The sequence below is a fragment of the Mizuhopecten yessoensis genome, unplaced genomic scaffold (assembly GCF_002113885.1).
Source record: "Mizuhopecten yessoensis strain PY_sf001 unplaced genomic scaffold, ASM211388v2 scaffold11183, whole genome shotgun sequence".
NCBI classification, from domain to species: Eukaryota; Metazoa; Mollusca; class Bivalvia; order Pectinida; family Pectinidae; genus Mizuhopecten; species Mizuhopecten yessoensis.
Window position 1 is genome coordinate 354,480 of NW_018408921.1, and position 19,960 is coordinate 374,439.

A 19,960-nucleotide genomic window follows, 5' to 3' on the forward strand; every position below is an offset into this window, starting at 1 on the left:
TAGTATAATAATGAATAGTAGCTCGTATCTGGCCCCTATGTTCTATAGAACCGAGTGATCAATAAAATAAATAAAAACGTCTTTTATCTGGATATTATGAAATATTCATGTAGTTTATTATCTAAGCCTGATCTTAAGAGTCCTACTTTAACTCCTGAAACATATGTATATATGATAAAACTTACAATGTACATGTTAACATCAGGAGACTATTTGTTTTTACTGCCAGGCCCCTGTGGACGTGGCGTTATATCCGATGGCCTGTACGTTCACCTTTTCTCTACATACTTTGTCCCTTATGTAATCATTTTCCTATATTTTCTCGTCTACTGAAAGGCCGTAATAAAGGACTTCAAACTGTCAAAATCATATCAAAATGTTCGTCTGCCGGTCAACCGAACCACAGGGACTTGAGAGTGTGTTACATCTATATATATGGACCTAAATTAAGGTGTTCAGAGTAGTTTTACATGTTTTAGGGGTTAAGATCAACTTTCGGTTAAAATGACATAATGATATAAATGATCATTGGGGGTGTCATTTTTTACCGAAAGTTGAGTTAAACCCCTAAAACATATAAAATTATTTTGAACACCTTAGTTTAGGTCCAAATATAGCTGTAACAAATAATCAGGACCCTGTGAACCGAACTACTCGGTAGAAAAAAAGAAAAAGAAACCCAAAATGGTCAATTAAATCGTATTTACATATGTTTTATTTTACAAAGAAGTCAAACAAATACGATTTCAAAGTCACATAATATAATACTTGCATAGTACATCGAAAACACATTATTGTGAAAGAAACGCCAATCGGGAACCGTCGGCACTTTCCGTAAACAAGAAAATCTACGGAAAGTGCCGTAGGTTCCTGATTGAGAATAACACACGTTATTCAGTCATTAAACGATACACATTTCAATCATTCAAAACTGACTAAGACTTGGTAATGACAAAACGTTTTCATTTGAAGTCAAAATCGATATATGGAAATCCAGATTCTGAAGAAAACAACCTGGGTTATTGAGATTCTAATGTAAAATCGCTATTTTGATAAAAAAAAAAAAAAAAAAAAAAAAAAGTCCCGTTAATCCAGATTCTGATTTACCTCTGTTATCTCGATTTGACATTATTTAACCCCTGTAACCCGCACTCCGGTTGACAGAAAAACAGAGAATTTTGTTTGAAAATGTCCGTAATAACGAGATCCCATTTTAGCGCTTCAATGATTAACAAGCTTCCGATAATCCAGGCTTAAGACACTACAATAAAACACATCAAATTGATATGTCTATTTTAAGCTAGATGACATGTACCACGCACGTGAACACATTTTCACACAACATTTGCCCTGTTTGCATTAAACACCTCGTGTCGTCAAGGTTTGTCTTGTTATGGTATTTGTTTGCTTAACCTAATTCAAAGACAAGGCAATCGCACTTCGGTATGAAGAATGCGATCAAAATAAATGTTAAGTTGATGATGCTGGAGTGATAGTTTGCTGTAGTGGGTCACGTGAATTTATGTATCAAAGTATATATGAGCACAGGTACATGTACTTGATTTTAGCCATAAGGGGAAAAAAATGAAAGTTATTAAAAAATATTCGGTCCGGAACCTGGTTGATATAGTCAGAGACGTATAATTATACGTCTCTGATATAGTGTAAACAGGCCGATCAGGTTTCGGACCGGTCTTATTTTAACTAGTGTTATTGTTAAATAGCTAAACTCAAGTGTCAAATGTCTGTGATATGAGTATGTGTGAGTAATTTCCCTTTATTTCGTCTTGGCTTTCTTAAATAAGATAACTAAATCATTTTTTATAATGTCTTATTGAGAAATGAAGATAATTTTACTATTTCTCGCAACAACTATACTCAGATATTCGGCAAAAAAGGACAGATCTGATTTTATAAAGCAGTTTAACTATACAGTATATATATATTATGAATAACTATATAAAGTTGATCTACATTTTGATTCTGTTGATATCATGTCACTTGACATTTAGATATCAACTCCTAACTTACAAGACTCAGAATTGGTTAAAATTGTGCTGTGCACAAATTTATACCAGTTGTCTCTAAAACAAACGCGAATATGAAAATGTATTGATTTGAAAATGATTTGCATAGTTCATTTATATTTAAATTCAAAGAGAAAATCAAATTGTTCATAATCTTGTCGGAGGTGATGACGTTGTCGAATGCACGTGCGGTGATCGTCTGTGCAGCTGTTCCCTGGCGTATCGGTCCCTGTTTTCTGTTGTGAATCTATGTAAGTAGTCCCGCGCGTAGGATTCAAAATGTTTGCGCTGTGATATGTCCAGGTTTTGTTTGACTGACGAAAGTTGGGGCATTTCACCTGTAATTAAGAAGCAAACGTATCACAAACCTGTTTTAAGAATCTTAGAGGAACAGAACGTAAGACGGAAACTAATTCTAAGACTGTTTGATAAAACACAAATTGATTTTTTTATACAAATGCAAACTATAAAATAGAAAGAAAAGTAACAAGAAAAAATAATTATATTAATTCAGAGACAGACATTTTAGATTCGAGACAAATGTAAGTGAGCAAGGACATCAGGAACAAACGAGTTAAAATATGCATATGTATATCTCCAACTAAGAGTACAAACCTGTAAATGCTGCCGTGGCTTCCGGTAGAAAAGCCGGAAGTGGAAGGACTGGTGGGAAACTTAGAGGAAGTCTTGGTAACCATGGAAACATGCTGCTGCGGACGGAAGTGAATGCTGAAGGACTATAACCAACTGGAGAGAACGCGGGTGGTGCCACGTGGTATGGTTCAATGCGATTTCTCCAAACATCAAACATGCGTACTATATTCTTTTCTTGTTTTCTCCATTTCGCTCTCCGGTTCTGGAACCAAACCTGTGAACCATACAAAAAGAAAATAATGATGTTAAATAATCCCGTTATAAAATTAGGAAATACGCACCAATTTACCAAGGTTCCATAATTGTTTCCTCGGGTTTCTTCGCATTGTAATGACATTAAGGCCTATTCCGTCAGGGCTACGAATCAAACCGAGCGTTGACGGGATTTGTCGAGATGTTGCGATTAATTTCTGTTGATCATTGTTGAAAACGGATAACTCTTGAGATAACTATGATGGCCCTCCTCTTTATGAAAAGATGCTTTGGTGTAGGGTATCATACAATTATGGACTTTTGCGAAGGTGAATATGATGTTTTATTACATTTTTGCCAATGAAATATCGGATTCTTTCGACTTGATAAAACTGATATCTTTCACACTGTGACACATTTTGGTATTGACCAATCATAATGGTATCTTCTATTCGCTGCATTCAAAGGCAACGATTTTTTGTTCAGATTCAAATGGAGCGACGATAAAATAAGTGGTTGTTATGGTAAACGTTTGGTTCACACACTTAAGTATTTACATAAATATACAATTAATAACATTTTTATAAGCAATTATACCATAAAAAGCAGAAAACGTCGAGTTAAGTATCCCGTTCAAAATGACGCGCAGCGCTACCGTTGTTGTTAAGGGTGACGTCATTAGAATATGGCGTTAATTATTACGCTTTTTATTCCCGCCCTTTTTTAATGCATTACATTTTTCATGTTTTATGCTTTAAAAATTTAGTAACTAGAAAATGTAATGGTGTCTTCAGTAATAACAAATATGCAAGAGTTTTGCTTCAAATAGTAGCTTTTAAGGTGAATTTAATTTCTAAACTTGTTTTTGATTAAAAAAAAAAAGCCTTTCCGCAAAATTAATTAGCATTAGTCATAGTTTGTATAAACATTTATAATGAAATTTCATACATAAACGAGTAACATATACATTTAATGTCAAGAGTTTCATAGTTAATGCAAATAAACACTGTTGAATAAAATATAATAAATATTTGTAACTTTGCCAAGATACTAATCTAAATCAAATTACATCAAGCAAAAACATGTTGGTTTCGAATTAAAATTTAAATATGCGAATTTAGATTATAATTTTATTTAATTATCCTTAATTTATAAAGTTATAATTATTTCATTGTTAAAATTACTTTCAGAATTTAAGCATTTAAACTTTAATTGAAAGCACGAGTTTGAAATAGAGAAAAGATTTTCCTTCGATTTAATAAAATCCTTTAATGCCCTTATCCTAATCGCCGTATTTATAACTTCAGTTTTAATTTTTAATCCTTGTATTTCCTCTCAAGTACAAACAAAAGACGTGCTCTTCGATAATGCGTCTTGTAAAAAAATACGCCCCTCCTTTTCAAACAGGACAACTTTAACAAAACCAATATTTCATCTGGATTAAATTTTTTGCTTAAATCTCTTAAATCTCAATTTTCTTCCAACAAAATGACAGGATTTATTTGAAGAGAGTTTATCAAAATCCTTTAAATAATTGGAAGATTTTGAAACAGGTATTACAAGAGCAAGATTACTGGTCTAATCTAAGTGTTTATGCTATCTCATTTTGTGATTTTTTTTATGATACTAGATTATTTCTACAAATCTGTCACTAATTGGGAGATTTTTAACAACAGATTAATTCCATGACACTCAGATGATTAGTCTTAAACGCCCTATTTACGTCAGAAAGTCTGCACGTGGCACCAGCAGGGTACACTTTCAGAAGTTGTTTTTTAAACAACCCTGAATAATCTCATCTTTATCAAATTGTCGTTTAAATAAGCAAACCTTATAAAACGAACGACGTGTGGAGAATATCAGAGAACATTATCACTCCATAACGGTACCTGGATGGGAGAACAATGGGGTAGCAAGGGCGAGAACTAATTCCGATTGTGAAATAGATTCGGTCGGAATTAACACCGCGGTTTTATTCAAGAAATATCAATTTCTCGCCATTATTTTTAATCTTTTCTTTCAATTGGTGATAGAATACATCTCTCGAAGGCTAATATGTTCTATGTATATAATTCCCTGATCAAATAAATCTTAAGGCCCGAAGCGGGACATGCGGACATCGGATTACAACATGTTGTCAGAATGACACGGAATCTATAGTGTATCTTGATGGGTCGCCTAATATATCTGTTTGGTTATGTATTAAATGATATAATTATTTCTAATGTGTAATCTGTATTTAACCTCAATTCTTAACGATAAACAAATATTTGTCTTATTGTAACAGACTGGGTTGCTCTTCTTTTTAACAGCGAACTGCTGGTGTTCCGGATAAAACTTACGTAATTAACACAATGGGAACTGTTAGTAGGTACTTAAGTAAACTATGGCCTGGAATGACAGTGGAAATGTATTTATGACGCAGATATTGACAGACCCGTAGAGAAATTAACGTAAAATGAAGAAGTTTATCTGCGCATGCGAAAGGATAACAAGTTCAGAATATATTTATCGCCATTCTACCGTTGAACATGTTTTTAGTGATTATGGTTTTCAACACATTTTTTTTTTCAAACTTAGAAATTATCATAAATAGTCTATGAAACTTCTGTCTCATAATTTCACAACACGAAATAATAATGATAATAATTGAATAATGATTTATTGATTCTTGATTAAAAATAGGAGAGGGGTGGGATTTAATTAATATCAGAAAAAACCCAGATATTATGTAGATTTCGTACGCATATACATGTCATACATATATTATACATTTTCCATAGGCTTGTAAAACTAATGCAAATAAAGGTATATATGGAATTATATCTCGTTTTTGATTTAAAGTGTTATAATTCATACTTTTAAAATATTTAATTCAAAATTGAAAGATTTTATCACAGATTGGCTTATAAAAATTTGCGGAACGTTTATGAAGGTTATAAATACCCCTTGGATGAAGCGCGAAAGTTCTTAGGAACAGTGAATTAGACATTACGTCACATATGTATGTATACCACGTATTTTAACAGATTAATATGACTTAATTTGTTAGAACGTTAGGTTTATACTGTTTCCGTATGTCAAACCATGCTAATAGGATATAGTACTGTTTTGGCAGTAATTCCAAACGCCATAATAAAACTAATTTCAAATCCGATTTTCTTGACAAATAAAAAATTATTTATATTTGATAACACATTAGCAAGTTATTTATTATAAAGTAATACATGAGCGAGTTGTTCTATCTGATAAGAGCCTTGTGGCGCACAGGGGCCAGACACTTTCTATAGATTACTTATGATCAGTGTTTACTTGTATATTACATTTAATGTTTTAAAAGTTACCGTTTACCTAGGCCTGTTGTACCAATCGGGGACGCAGTATAATCGGGATAGCGTAACGCTGTTACTTTGTAATTTGCGCGCACCATACGCACAAAGACGAGTGGTCAATTTAACTTGTGTTATTATCGTGTGTTTTTTTAAATAGTACTATAATAACTGTAAGTTCGACATGCTAAACATTCCCATTAAATTTATTGATAATGTTGATTTTATTGCATTAAATTATCTATCCCCCGTGATGTGGCAAATTTGTCTAGACTTTCGTTTGGCGTGTTCACAATATTCACATGGCAGATTGAACTTTTTTGTCTCTAAAACGGTAGTTTCATTTACACAATACTTACAACTGATAATCTGAAATTGATTTGTATATTTCAGTTCCGAATTACTTTTTTAACGGAAAAAGAATTAACATCAAATAATTTAATAAGACTATTTGAAATGTTGATGAAGTGACTTTTTGTTTGTTTTTTGTTTTAATTTTGTTGACTTGTGTTTTCGTTACATATATGCAAAATTGATAATGAAGTGACGTGGTGTTTTTTTGTTTTTTTTTACTTATGTCGATATTAATGCAAACTTTGATAATCACGACATTAGAAATGACAATTAAAAAATGAAGTTAAATTCCATTGAAGAATATTTTCTCGTGATATCAGTTGAAGCAACGACAAGTAAAACATGTTCTCTTCGCCGACACGGCTTTGATCCGGATATTCAGCCGTTCCGACTATTGTAATGGGTTTCCACTTCATTAATACAAGTACACATGATAACGTTAAATTGATGGTAGAACTGATAATTATCTAATTGGGGCTCCAGTTGGGTTATTCATAGTCTTTTGTATTTAATCATTTTCAAATAAGAAAAAAAATAAGTAAATATTCAAAATCAGGATACCAACATTTATCATTTATCTTAAACGATAACGAGAGAAATAATAGGTGCGGTGGTAATATCAATAAAGCGACTTTTTATGAATGTTGTGCCAGATTTCCCCTTCACTCCCTCCCCCGTAAACCACGAGTGGAATACGTGTGGTGTATCTGTTTGGGATCATTGTCAATTTGTTTACGGTGTTTTCCAAACGAGAGTATTTTACCTCATTAGTGGGAATGTCTAATACTTTGATCAATTTTCATTTTAATTCTACAATAGAGATATTCTTCTCGACAATTCATCCCTGCGAACCCAAAAGAGGATTAGTTAAAATTGCTTTGTCCTATTACTGTGTCGAAAGCGTTTCCATCACTGTTCCAATTTGTAAAATTACCAAGCATGTTAGTGGCGGTAACTGGCGTCCCGCAGCGCCACTGTGTGTCCGTATCTCATATCAGGGGCCGCTTATCTTACCCTTTTTGTCCAAAACAGGCACCGCTAATCTGGCCCCTAGGGACACAACCTATCCAGCTAATTTGAGGTTGACAAATTTTAGACTTAACATTTCTTATTCTATGAGTAAAACAGTAATCAATATTAGGTTTTAAAGTGTAACTACTTTAATTTAACAACTAGAGTTTTTTTATCGTTTAAATATTAAGGCATTTCTCGTTGTAATGTTAGTACTCTTCAAAGTCTCAATCAAACTAACTTACAAGAGGCACATGGTTTCTCTGTGTGATATATGTATAAGACGGGTATACATTCGAATCCAAGGGTTCGGGGTTTTACCTTGCCGCAGAATTCAGTCTGTCATATATATGCCACTGCAATAACTCATCAAACGGTCGAAATCACACTGCGTAGTCAAATACGTCAATTCAGTCTACAATGCTTTTAAATGCTTCAACTTTAGAACGATAAAACCTTTTCCATAAAAGTTTATGGTGTGTTTTTAAAAAAACGGCATGTCGCGGCATGATTTTTTTAGGGGAGAGGACTTTTCTTAATGAAAGAGGCACGACTTTTTAGGGGGCACAGATAATGAATAATTAAGTACCTGTACTCTTGCCTCTGTGAGTTCTACTTTCTCGGCAATCTGTTCTCGGAGCGTACAATCAGGGTAGTGTGTGTGCGTGAATACCGCCTCTAGTTCTCGGAGCTGCTCCGCGGTAAATGTTGTTCGGTTCCGTCTCTGCTTCTTCAAGGAGGCGGATAGATCGTCATCTGCGTCGCCGTCACAATCAACTTCATTATCATATCCTGAACAAGAAAATGGTGTTCAAAATAAGAAAATGGATTTTATATTTTATCAATTTTTCATCGTTATGGCAACTAGAAAAAAATGACTGACATGGTATAATTTGTTTGATTATCAATAAAGTATAATGTGAAATAATGTGATATTTGCGAAACTGATGGTTAACCGTTATGCTAGTCTCAAAACTTCCAAGGGGAGGTAACCTAGTTAAAAGATCCTTTTTAGCTATGTATGATCGATATAAATGATATAACATGTAGTACCAGTGTGTAATTGTGTGATAATAACCACCATCTTTTTGCACTTAAACACATTTTGACTTTAAACATTTAAAAACAAAATTACACAAAATACAAAATACAAAAAATACACAAATACAAATATAAAATTAATTATATCATTTGAAGAAGGCCAGAAATTCTAAAACATCAAAAGCAAAGAACAACTGTACAAATGTTGCATGTCGCAATGTAAATAATCGTAATCATGTAAATTATTATTATTTCATATCAAAGGTTTTACTTATATATTTTTATATATTTTTTATATTCACATAGAAATGTCGCGACATACTTATTTCAAAATTAAAAATCAAAACAGGACAATATTCTATTGAAAATTGCATTTTATTTTTTCTATAGGAATGTTCTAAAGATTACAATGTTTATATATGATAAACATATAACAAAATAAAACATGTTTAAACGAAACTAATTTATCCTACTTTCGCTTTGATAACAATTTTGTCTTACCAGAGACGTATATATTGGCTTTACATGTGTCTGGTCTTACGTTCAAAATAGCATCGACATCATTTACATAAAGGATAACATGAATAACAATAAGGAATAAAAATGGAAAAATAAGATAGAAAGAAAGTAAAAGAAAGAAATGAAGTTGTTTTACACTGTTTTCAATGTAAATAATTATGTACATGTAAGCAAAAGTTGAACAAGTACTACATGTATATTATTGTTAAAATGGAATTTTCATTTGTCTAACATTATGTTAATGTAAATGATAATTGAAATACATCAGTATATTATTTCAATACAAATTAGTTTGGCATGCATATCATTTTTTAATGCTTTCAGCATATTTTACGCTAAAATTGCGTGTCATTGTCATAATTTTGATAAAGACGACCCAATTCAGTTAGAAACTTGTTAACAACCAACGTTAAAATTATTATCTTACAATACAACCATGTTAATGAGTACACGTACACGTACCACTACCATATTGCAAAAATGGTGTGAATGTATGTTGCAAGAAATAAAGATATTAGTAATATTACTACCTCTTTTGTTTTTCGGCTTTCATTTTATTTAAGGCATTGCCAATAAATTACTAAACAGAAATATATCATGATTTGAAAAGTTGAACATGAATAATCATATCTTGAAATTGGTTCCTTCATATCATATCATAGAAAACCTTTGTTTAGAAAATAATAAATAATGTGTGCTCATGACGAACAAAAATATTTCAAGAATGTGCGACTTTCATCGTCTAGACCGCAATGAAAGGAAGGAAGGGCCAGAAAAATATCGTTGTTTCCCCCAACACATCGTTAATTTACCTCTATCTGATGATTCGTTGTCGTTGTCGTCCACTACATCTATTTCTTCATCGTCAGAATCTGTTTTCTTGGGAACTTGTCCCAACATCCTAATGGCCTCTGGATCCGGTTTGTATGTTAAATCTTCAGCGTCGCTGTAGTCCTTTTCACTCATTTTCAATTAATTTTAAAAACACGAATTTACAAAAGATATAGTCCGGTATAAATTATGTTACAGTTATATTTAATTTTAATCACACATCCAAGAAACGTTTTGTAATTAGCGGAATAACGTTTGGTCATCTATTTTTCACATCTCTAAAAAAAAGTGACAAGAAATTGAAATTCTTTTAAAAAAAGTCTTTTAAACAATCTTTCAAATACAAGACGTTTGATATTAACGTTCACAGTATAAACGACATGGCTTCATTTTCTGTAACATCCCATTTAAAAAGAGTTCGCTGTTTTTCCGCCTATTTAAAAGTTCCAACTCCGATTTCAAAAATAATGAAAAGCGTCCTTCTGGTCGAGAAGATCTGTACGATTGAGTCGTGGATTACTCGGAGAGAGATACTCGTGGACTATCTGTTACATTGTCGTAATTAGCCTCTAATACCCAGGCATTTCCTCAGTTAACTCTATCCTCTATGTCTGTATTGTCCAGGGGGAACGAGCCACTCCACTTCAAGTGAAAGGCTAAAGAGTATATTGAAACGAACAATAGACACATCCCTGTAGGGGCGCGAAATCCTCTAAGCAGGATTAGACGCGAGAATCGTATATGATACGCCCCCTTAATCCGATCACTTTCACGCGTTTTATTCAGTATGGAATCATTCTCTCGTTAAACAGAAATGGAATAGCTTGACACATCTTGATTGTTTGGATATCAATATTGTGTTTATTTACCTACACATTGAAAGAAATTAACGGAGAAAAGCAAACAAAAGAGTCTGTAATACACTAACCGATATTTTTGGTTTCTACCATTAACAAAGCCTAGACCAGCCCCGCCTCCACGAAAACATCCCTCCCTGAACAAATGTCATCTTGAAAAAGCGGACATTCCCTGAACAAATTAACAGTCTTCCTAAACAGCACTACCTCAACCATCCCATTTAACAACTCGGTCCACCTTTGAGAACAGCCCTCCTAAATAACAGTGTTTTGTCAACAACTACGCGTTCAGCAGCATCTTTGAACAACATCCTATTCGAGCAACACCATGTAAACATGAACATCAATTAAAACATCCATGAAAAAAATCCTTACTTGAACTTGAATTGTCTTAACCACACCCTCTCTAAACAGAATAATTAAGTTTTCAAGATTACGTGGAAATAGATCGCCTCCCTTATAATTATTCGTCTTAAAAATCTTCTCTTCAACCATTGATGTTGCATATGATAAAACGATAACGGATTATGTAAGTAAAAGCCTCACCAAATAGTTTTCCAATGGCCTGACGGAGTACTTACAAAGCTGCAAATGCCGCCGAATAGCTCGCGATTTTCCCGTAATTCAGTATTTTTCAATACTTTTTTTTACTTGTTTTCATTGAATTTTCTCCAAGCCAATGTAACATCAATGCAACAAAGGGAATAGGTATTTTGCTTAATATTTATCTCTAAATGTGAGTTTGCATCACTATTCTGTTGACTGAACTTTTTAAGTAGGCAACTTGTGTGATCAGGGGCGTTTCTTGGATATTTGAAAGAGGGGGCATAGAATAAAATCTTTCGCCCAGCGGATCGAGGCGAAAAATATTTTGAACCTTTTTTTTGCAAAAAAAACATAAAATAATTGTGAAATGCACTGATGTAACGGTTCCTGACTTGGAGCATGTACATTTTATAGTGTCAGGGTGTTTATGTGTTTAATTAATGAACATGATACNGGGGGGGGGCGTACGCCCATTACGCCCCCACCTGGACCCGCCCCTGGTGATGATGAGTTTTTTATCATCAATATTGTCTGATAAAAAACAACATTTTTCTTTTAGAACGTACACGTTTAATCCAATAGCGTAATAAACGGTCGTACGAATATTAAAAGAAAATGGGGAAAAATCGCGCAGCCCTGTACATAGTCACTTATTGCAGATTTTGCCGCCAACTGAACTTTGGTAAAAGGGGCATAACTCCAGTTTCCATTTTTATCTATCCCATGATGCATGTCGTTTTGTAGCAGACGCCAAGTGTAAACAGCAAAAGGGATTTGTTGATGCAAGAACTGTGGTTTTGAATTTAACATAAGTATGTATGGTACGATATTGGTTTCCTAAATATCACTTTAATGTATGTTCTTTTTACCAAATATCTGATATATATTACATTTTTGATATTTAGATCCCAAGCAGCGTGACAGTTTCACTGTGCCAGTCTGTGCCTGTGGATCATGATAAACAACTTACAAGTCAAAATCAATGGAGTATTTTAGCATAGCTTCGACTTCAAACCTAGCAATATTCATTAGGCTTGTAGCGTTTGATTGATGTGAAGCTATGTCCGTTTTCACACTGGCTTCATATCGATTTGATCTCAATAGCCCCAACTCCTTTTAATGTGAAGTGACGTCACATTGGTGTGACACCTTGCCAGTAAGTTGTAAGTTTCACACCATTCAAAGGTGAAAGAGATCCCGATAATTGGTTTCTGTTTCACTGCCTCTTTCAATATAGTCCAATAGTATGCATCTCAACTGAACACTTTAAAGTTAAAATGGCAAAAAGGATGGAATTTCAGATGTTTTTTCTTAAATGACAGTTAAGTGTTTCATATGTCCTTTTAGAATTAGATACAATTTGTCCCTAATCTACCCATTTACCCATTTTACCTCTTCTTCTTTTACCTGAACTCTTTGATATTTAAAAGTCCTGTTTCTTCTGAATTTGTTTCTTAGGAAAGCAAGTACTACACAGCTAAACAAATGGAAGACAACTGCAGAGAAAATGGCAACCAAAAACAAAAAGGTACAGGGAAAGATGAAGGTGGTAATTTTAGTCATAGCTTACAGACTAGGGAATAGTTATAAATACAGAAACAGACTTACATTATTGTGAACAGTAGAAACAGACTTAAAATGTTGTTAACACTAGAAACAGACTTACAATATTGTGAACACTAGAAACAGACTTACAATATTGTGAACACTAGAAACAGACAAAATTCTATGAAGAACCTGCTCTGCACACTTTAAGATGGGTGTAGACTTTAAAATCATAATTGTTCTTGACTTTGTACAGATGCAAAGCACAGGTTCAGTGATTGTCCCGTTCCAATAAACACTGAACTAATTTCACATGGCAACCTATCCACACGCCCATATTTTACTTAAATTAAGGGATGTATCCCCACAATATTTATGATGGGTTCCCTGCCATCCTATTGTCACAGAGATTCATGAATCTTCTAGTTGCTTGTTAACCCATAGGGCACTGGGAATTACTCTTTAGCTCAACCCATAGAGAAGTGGACTTAGTAATTTGAAGTCCCTGGTTCAACTCCTAATGGAAGTACTTCACCTAGGATATATTGTGATTGTTTATATTTTAGTTTGTAAGTGTAACAACAAATTGTTTTTTGTATGATTTTGTGAAACGCTTTGACCAGTTCTAGGTCTCTCTGCTTTTTGTTTTTTCTTTGTGAAATTTATCAGATTATTGTTATGAGTTTAACATAATTGTTTAAGCAAAATCTGTGTCTGTTACCATAGTCCTGAAGAATAATGTTTTCTAAGTGATTTCACAGCTGCACCTGTGATGTTGTGTTGCAGTTCTTAAAAAATAAAATAAAATAATTGTATAAATTACCCTAAAAGTCATGTGTTAAAATTTGTACATGAAATGACTGTATGTTGTAGGGAAAAGTAAGGTGAGCCCAAAGTTAACACCTAGGAGGGGTAGGAAGAGGAAACAGCGGTTCACTAGTCCAAAGAGGTCTCCAGGTAACCTATCTATATAGATCTATTTCTATCTATTTCATAATCTATTTCATGAGCACAGCATAAATAAAGATGTATACACCTACCATGTGGGAACACAAAGGTGCAGTATAGTTTGTGTATGTAATGTACAATTGTATGCCTGTACATGAATGTGTGTTAGAGTGGTATGTTGGTGTATTTGCCTCCTTATAATAGTAAACCTGGAGTGGTGCTGACTTAATTTAATTTAAAGTTCCCTGCCACCTCACTAAAATACCATGTCAAAGGCACCCAGCACAGTATTCCACAGGGTTACATTATACAATGTTTTACAATGGTTTAACCAAAATGCTTAACTTTTATCATTGCCTTCCTCACTTATATGTGAATATGTTCAACACTAAGGCCAATTTAGGTATTGTCAAAGCAAGATGCTAAGAAACTTAACATTTGTTAGGAATGAGAGAGAAAATATAAAGATCCCAAATTATGTAAAGAGCACAGCAGATTTATTTTGGTTAGCTGTTTTTTACAACATGTAGTTGGTTACAGCAGGTATACATCTTTTCTCAATCTCTAACCTGAAGTTGCGAGACCTCATGGAAAAAATAGAAGTGAATTATGTACTAGTCAAGAGACACAACAGATTAAATTTACAGTATTGAATTTTCAATATCTCTCTGAAAATGTGTAAAGAGTTTGAATTGTGTTGTAGCTATAAGTATACAGGACAGTGGAGGACTTGTTTCTGATGAATCGACTGCTGAATCTGAAGGCATCCAAAGCCCCATACACACACCAAAGAGAGCGAGAAGAACTACAAACCTGGAGAGCCCGAGGGGTACCCCACAGCTTGGTGAGTCATTATCTTTTTTTAAGTTTACATTCAGGTATTTAAAAGTTTAAGAACATGCAAAAATCTGTCTTACATTTTGTTGGGTATTCTCTAATATCCAGTAATTGCACAACTGAGCTGTTTATATCTGATTGCATAAGAGTTATGGCCCTTTGTTCATGTTGTCTGGACTTGATACATCCATGCTGTTTCACCTACATTCCCCAAACTGATGTATCTTGAGAAGGTAGAGTATTGCCTCCTCAAATCAGGGCTTATGACTCTCTTTCATTCAGAGTTATGACCCTTTCTTTATTTTTGATACTGAGCGGATCTGGACTGGGTCATCTAGAGTTTGGAGGGTCCTGGGTTCTAGCCCTGGTTTGGCCAAGCATTTCTCTTTCTCCTTTAACAATTTTGGCGCCCAACGAAATATACCCAGGTGGTACAGAGTCTTGTGTATCTTAGGGGTCGAAGACCTTGTTGAAGGAGGGAGGAATGTAGCGGAACTGGACTGGGTCGATCATTGGCAAGAAAAGCTCAATTGGTAGAGCATTCGTCTAGAGTTTGATGGTCCCAGGTTCGAAACCAGGCCTGATCGTACACAATACAAAAACTTGTGTGGGGATCAATTCAGCATTTCATAGTGAGAGTGCTGTACTTAAGAATTACGTAATATCATAAAAGCATTACAATGTATACAAAATATGTGCTAAACATTGTATATAGGAAGCCAATTTTTCTATAGCTTCAAAGCCTTTAACTCTTTCATGTGCAAATAAAAACTTTATCACAAATAGATACTCTACAATATCAGTCAGTGTTTGTTGTAAGACAGGCATCTAGGGTTAGATTATTGAAAGTCTAGTTGGCTGAACAAGATATTCTTTCATTCAGCTAAATAAGTAAGGTACATACATTTTGTGATACAACTGTTTTACTTTTTCTATTTGATAGGTAAGCAGAGAAATTCTTTACGTCAAAATGGTGACAAACAACCAATCCCGAACAGTGAAAATGACAGAAGTTCTGTGGCTGTATCAGTTGACCAGCCAGTGGGAACACATGCCAACAGCATTCCTGCTACCACAGAAACAAGAAATGGAGATGGTATCGGCAGAAATGGTGACACGACCTCACATGGACCCATAGAGCTTGCTACCAACAACAAACCACCAATAGCAGAACAGGAACAGTCACACCATTTTCCTGGAAAGGAATCTGAGGTTCATAAGGCTTTAGCAGAGGAACCAGATGTACACCACGAAGACCAGAGTTCAAATGTTGAACGACCATGGGTTGCAGGTCAGGAATTCCTTCCCAGGCAGGTGACCAGGTCTGCTGATGAGGTTCTGATGCTTGCTGAACAAGGAGCAGCAGAGGTGATGGCCAGAATGAACTGCCTTGAGAAAGACGAAGACATATTGGATGTGGAAGAAAAGGACGCAAGTAAAGGCAACACACAGATTGAATCTTTTCCAAGTCAGGACTCAAGGAAAATTGCAGGTAAAGGAAAACAAAACTATGTAGCAGCATATCATTGTAATGATGCTGAAGAGCCAAGAAATTTGTATGCTACTTCTGCAGATAATAGGCAATCATTGACAATGTATGAGCAACCAACAGAAAATGTAGCTGTCAGTGGTCAGAGAGTGGAGTCTTTGAATAACCCTCCAAATTGTGATCATTTACCAACAAACGGCAATTTGCAAAAGACCGGGGAGGCAACAGATGAAAACTCTGGACAGAAAGGAACCATTCTTTCTAGTCTGTTGGAAGGTCGTGACCAGGAGTCCTTGCTTGCTGCAGAGCTTCTCACAAGACTGGACCGAGACATTCATCTGTCGGAAATACAGCCGACGATTTGTCTGGACCAGAATAACTACCCTAACTATGCTAACATGGGTTATGGTAACCCAAGTCCTTCCCAAAACATTGGTGTGTCTAAATACTTGGAGCACCACCAAAAGAAGCTTGGTAGTTCTGGTGTAGAAACTACGAACAAAGATAATGGTATCAATCTTAGCTTGGATCCTCCTCCTCCTGGGGATCAAGATAGCTGTACATTTCAATCTCAACAGTCTGGATTAAAAGCGGTTGGTGAAAATGGAGCCGAAAGACTTTCTCCTCCTAGTGATTCTTTGTCAACACCAGCTACAAGGCAGACAGCATCACAGATTCTGTACCAGAACAACAGAACAGGGCAGGAACAGTTGGGTCCAGACTGTCAGAGGCGCCACAGTTTCCATGGAATGGTAGAGGCTTCAAGTATAGAGCAGGGCCGAATCAATGTCCCACCCCCACGACACAGTGACCCTGGAGCCCCAGGGTGGGAGCAGAGCCAGATCAATGCACCACCCCAACAACACAGCAACTTGGGAGTCCAAGTATGGGATCAGGGGCAACAATCATACCATCAACTAGTTAGCCAAGCCAATCAAAAGGATCCATTGTCTTTATCCAGTGCCTTCAAAGCACCAGAGGACCAGCTGAACAATAGGTACAGATATGGCCAGATGATTCCAGAGAACTCCCCTTACCATCCCCACCAGAACCTTGGACCACAGAAACAGGCCGACAACCCTGGTTTGTATGACAGGCGGGATCAGAATGATGCTATTATCCCTGTAGAACAAGGTGTTTCATTTGGTCATATAGTAGAAGATCCACATTACAACGGACTTCCAAGTTTTCAGTCCGGTAACTATTTGAATCTCCCTCAGGAGGCCATCGACAACATGATACAGAGTCAGCAGGCATCATCCTTTGTTGGAAGTCCTTCCATACAAGGTCCACCTTTGGCTACTAATGTTTCCACCCCAGACACATCTGTTCAAGGATTTGGAGACTTTGTTAACTATTCTCGTTCTTCTCAGTCTTCAGAAGATCAAGTTCAGTATTTCCGGCCGATACGATCTAAAAGTCAAGGACACGATGAAATGGTAACACATATGGTTAAACGGCGACGTAGATCAACTCCTGCAAAGACTGTTGACAATGATAGGAACCCTGCATATGTGGATGTTGTGAATAACAGCACTTTCAGGAAACCTCCAATGCCGTTTGAGCATGGTCTACATCAACTTCAAGCTAAAGACAGCGACACAGATCGTTTCTTCCTGATCCTGTCGCCTGAGGTAAATCCAGACGAGGTACGTGATATAGGACATAAAGGCCTGATTGCTAAATACATTGATTACCTCATCGTCGAAAATGAACAGATCACAGAAATGTCCAAAGCTGTGTCTATCCCTATAGAACACTGCGTTATGGACGACCCATATTTGATGGACATCATTCGGGTGAAGATTCCGTTTCCGACCCTGAAGTATTACCAGTGGCTGCGTTCCTACTACCCCAGTATTCAGATAGACTGGCTGGCCTTAAACCATCAGATGCTACAGTTCCAGCCAGTGGGAGACTGCCGTCCCCATCATTACATTCTAGACAAGCGACCAGCACCAGTCCTTCTTGGGGAATCCTTCTACTTTTTCCAGCGTGAGCGAGACAGACTGCTTCCTTGCTGAATCTCAAGCGTGCTATAAAGTGTACGATACATGGATAAGTGTTTTTATGAGTAACTTGCTTATAGTGCTTTCTCAAGGACATGATTGTTTCGCAGATTGTGAATAGTATGTCAAATCAACAATATTGGCCAGTATCAAATTTAAGCTGTCTATTTAAATGAGTGCTGCTATTTTTTGAATTTATGAAAGATTCATGTCTGTTATGACATAGGTTAATAGAAATCTAAATAGTCAGTGCACTGATCTCGGCTCATATAAAAGGCAAACTAAAGTGGGGGAGAACAGTTCCCATTTACTTATACTAATAAATAATCATTTATTAATAAAACAGATAGATCAATTTTAAATATAATTGAATATAGGAATTTATTTCCACTTCCGCTTGCTAACAGTCTTGCGATTTTAAAATCTCTCCGTGAAATACTAGTGATACAGTTTATTTTGTTTAGCTAGGTTTTGATAATTTGTTTATATATATTTATTGCAAAATGATCAACAAAATGTACACGAAAAGGATTTGAATTTTAAAGTACATTAAATACTAGCATTAAATATAAAATGCTCAATCCATCCTAATATTTTAACGGTGGAAAAGATATGTTGACATTCTTCTATTCACTTTGTGGTGAATTTTTTAATTCGTTGTAACTGTAATTCTTATTATGACTTTGTTGTATATTTTCTTCATTTAACATTAATTCTTTTATTTATTTAGTACTTATCTAATTCATTTTCCTATTTTTAACCAAATTTGATTATTAATCCATCAAGGATATGTTTTTAAGAAAGGTTTTAATAGAAGTTTTCCATTAATTTATGTTTATAAATGAATGAAAGCAAATTTAATTTCCTATTTTTAACAAAATTTGATTACATGTATTAATCCATCAAGGATATATTTTTGTGAAAGAGTTTAATAGAAGTTGTCTGTTTATTTATGTGTATAAATGAATTAATATGCATTTTTTTAATATGTAAGTAAAGTTCATTTTATTCCTTAATAGTTAAGTTGTAAAAATTAAGATACTTTTTTTTGTGCCAGAGTTTTAACAAATGTTAATGAAATAAGTTAATAATCCTTACAATTTTTTTTATTTAAAAAAACAAATAAAATTTTTTTTGCATGTGCATGACTGTGAATATAGTCTTTTATTACACTATGATACATTACAGGTAATAACTTGCAACGTTGTCTTTAAGAGCTGTTCCGTGTAACGAGGTATGGTAAAATTGGTTTTTTTTGGCATTTTGTTTTACTGACTCTAAACTGAGAAAACCTGATATTAAGTGAGATAGACCATACAGTTTTTGTGTTTTATATAAGATGTTGCATATTTTGAGTGTCTGTAGATAGGTGTAGGAATTATGTATAAATCCATATGTGTATACTTGTTTGATAGAAAAAATATCACACTTGTGTAACTAAGAGTATTAGTATGTACATGTGTGTAGAAACATGTTACTGATAGTGAATGAGTTATGCATGTTGTACTATGTTAAAGATCCCTGTCCAACTGATGGCAAAACACTGATGAATTCCACTTTTAATTGGTTTTTTTTTTTTTTTAAATGACTTAAATTTGTACCTTAGTCAGGTTTGGTAATCAATTGCTACAGTAACATTATAACATCAGTTTATCCTTGAAACTCTATACAATCTGACCTCTGATGACACTGCATTTTAACATCAGTTGTTTCAACTAATCTTCAAAATTATTTTCAAATTCATTGTTGATTTTTTAAAAATGTTAATGTT

General features: G+C 34.8%; 2 protein-coding genes across 3 annotated transcripts; one reads left to right on the plus strand and one right to left on the minus strand.

Annotated features, from left to right (window-relative positions):
- Positions 1-645: 645 nt before the first annotated feature.
- On the minus strand, positions 646-10,474 carry LOC110440503 (retina and anterior neural fold homeobox protein 2-like). Its single transcript, XM_021483621.1, has 4 exons — positions 9,940-10,474; positions 8,157-8,359; positions 2,643-2,895; positions 646-2,365 (listed from the first exon to the last, which is right to left on the minus strand). The coding sequence occupies exons 1-4, from the start codon at positions 10,091-10,093 to the stop codon at positions 2,175-2,177; spliced, it is 801 nt and encodes a 266-aa protein (XP_021339296.1). The 5' UTR covers positions 10,094-10,474; the 3' UTR covers positions 646-2,174.
- A 1,611-nt stretch (positions 10,475-12,085) lies between these two features.
- LOC110440461 lies at positions 12,086-18,890 on the plus strand. Of its 2 annotated transcripts, none has more exons than XM_021483563.1 (5): positions 12,086-12,173; positions 12,820-12,889; positions 13,780-13,863; positions 14,558-14,698; positions 15,635-18,890. In XM_021483563.1, the coding sequence occupies exons 2-5, from the start codon at positions 12,847-12,849 to the stop codon at positions 18,202-18,204; spliced, it is 2,838 nt and encodes a 945-aa protein (XP_021339238.1). In that variant the 5' UTR covers positions 12,086-12,173; positions 12,820-12,846; the 3' UTR covers positions 18,205-18,890. The 2 variants fall into 2 exon arrangements, with proteins under 2 accessions (XP_021339238.1, XP_021339239.1); XM_021483564.1 differs by lacking the exon at positions 12,086-12,173 and adding an exon at positions 12,508-12,524.
- The last annotated feature ends 1,070 nt before the right edge of the window (positions 18,891-19,960 follow it).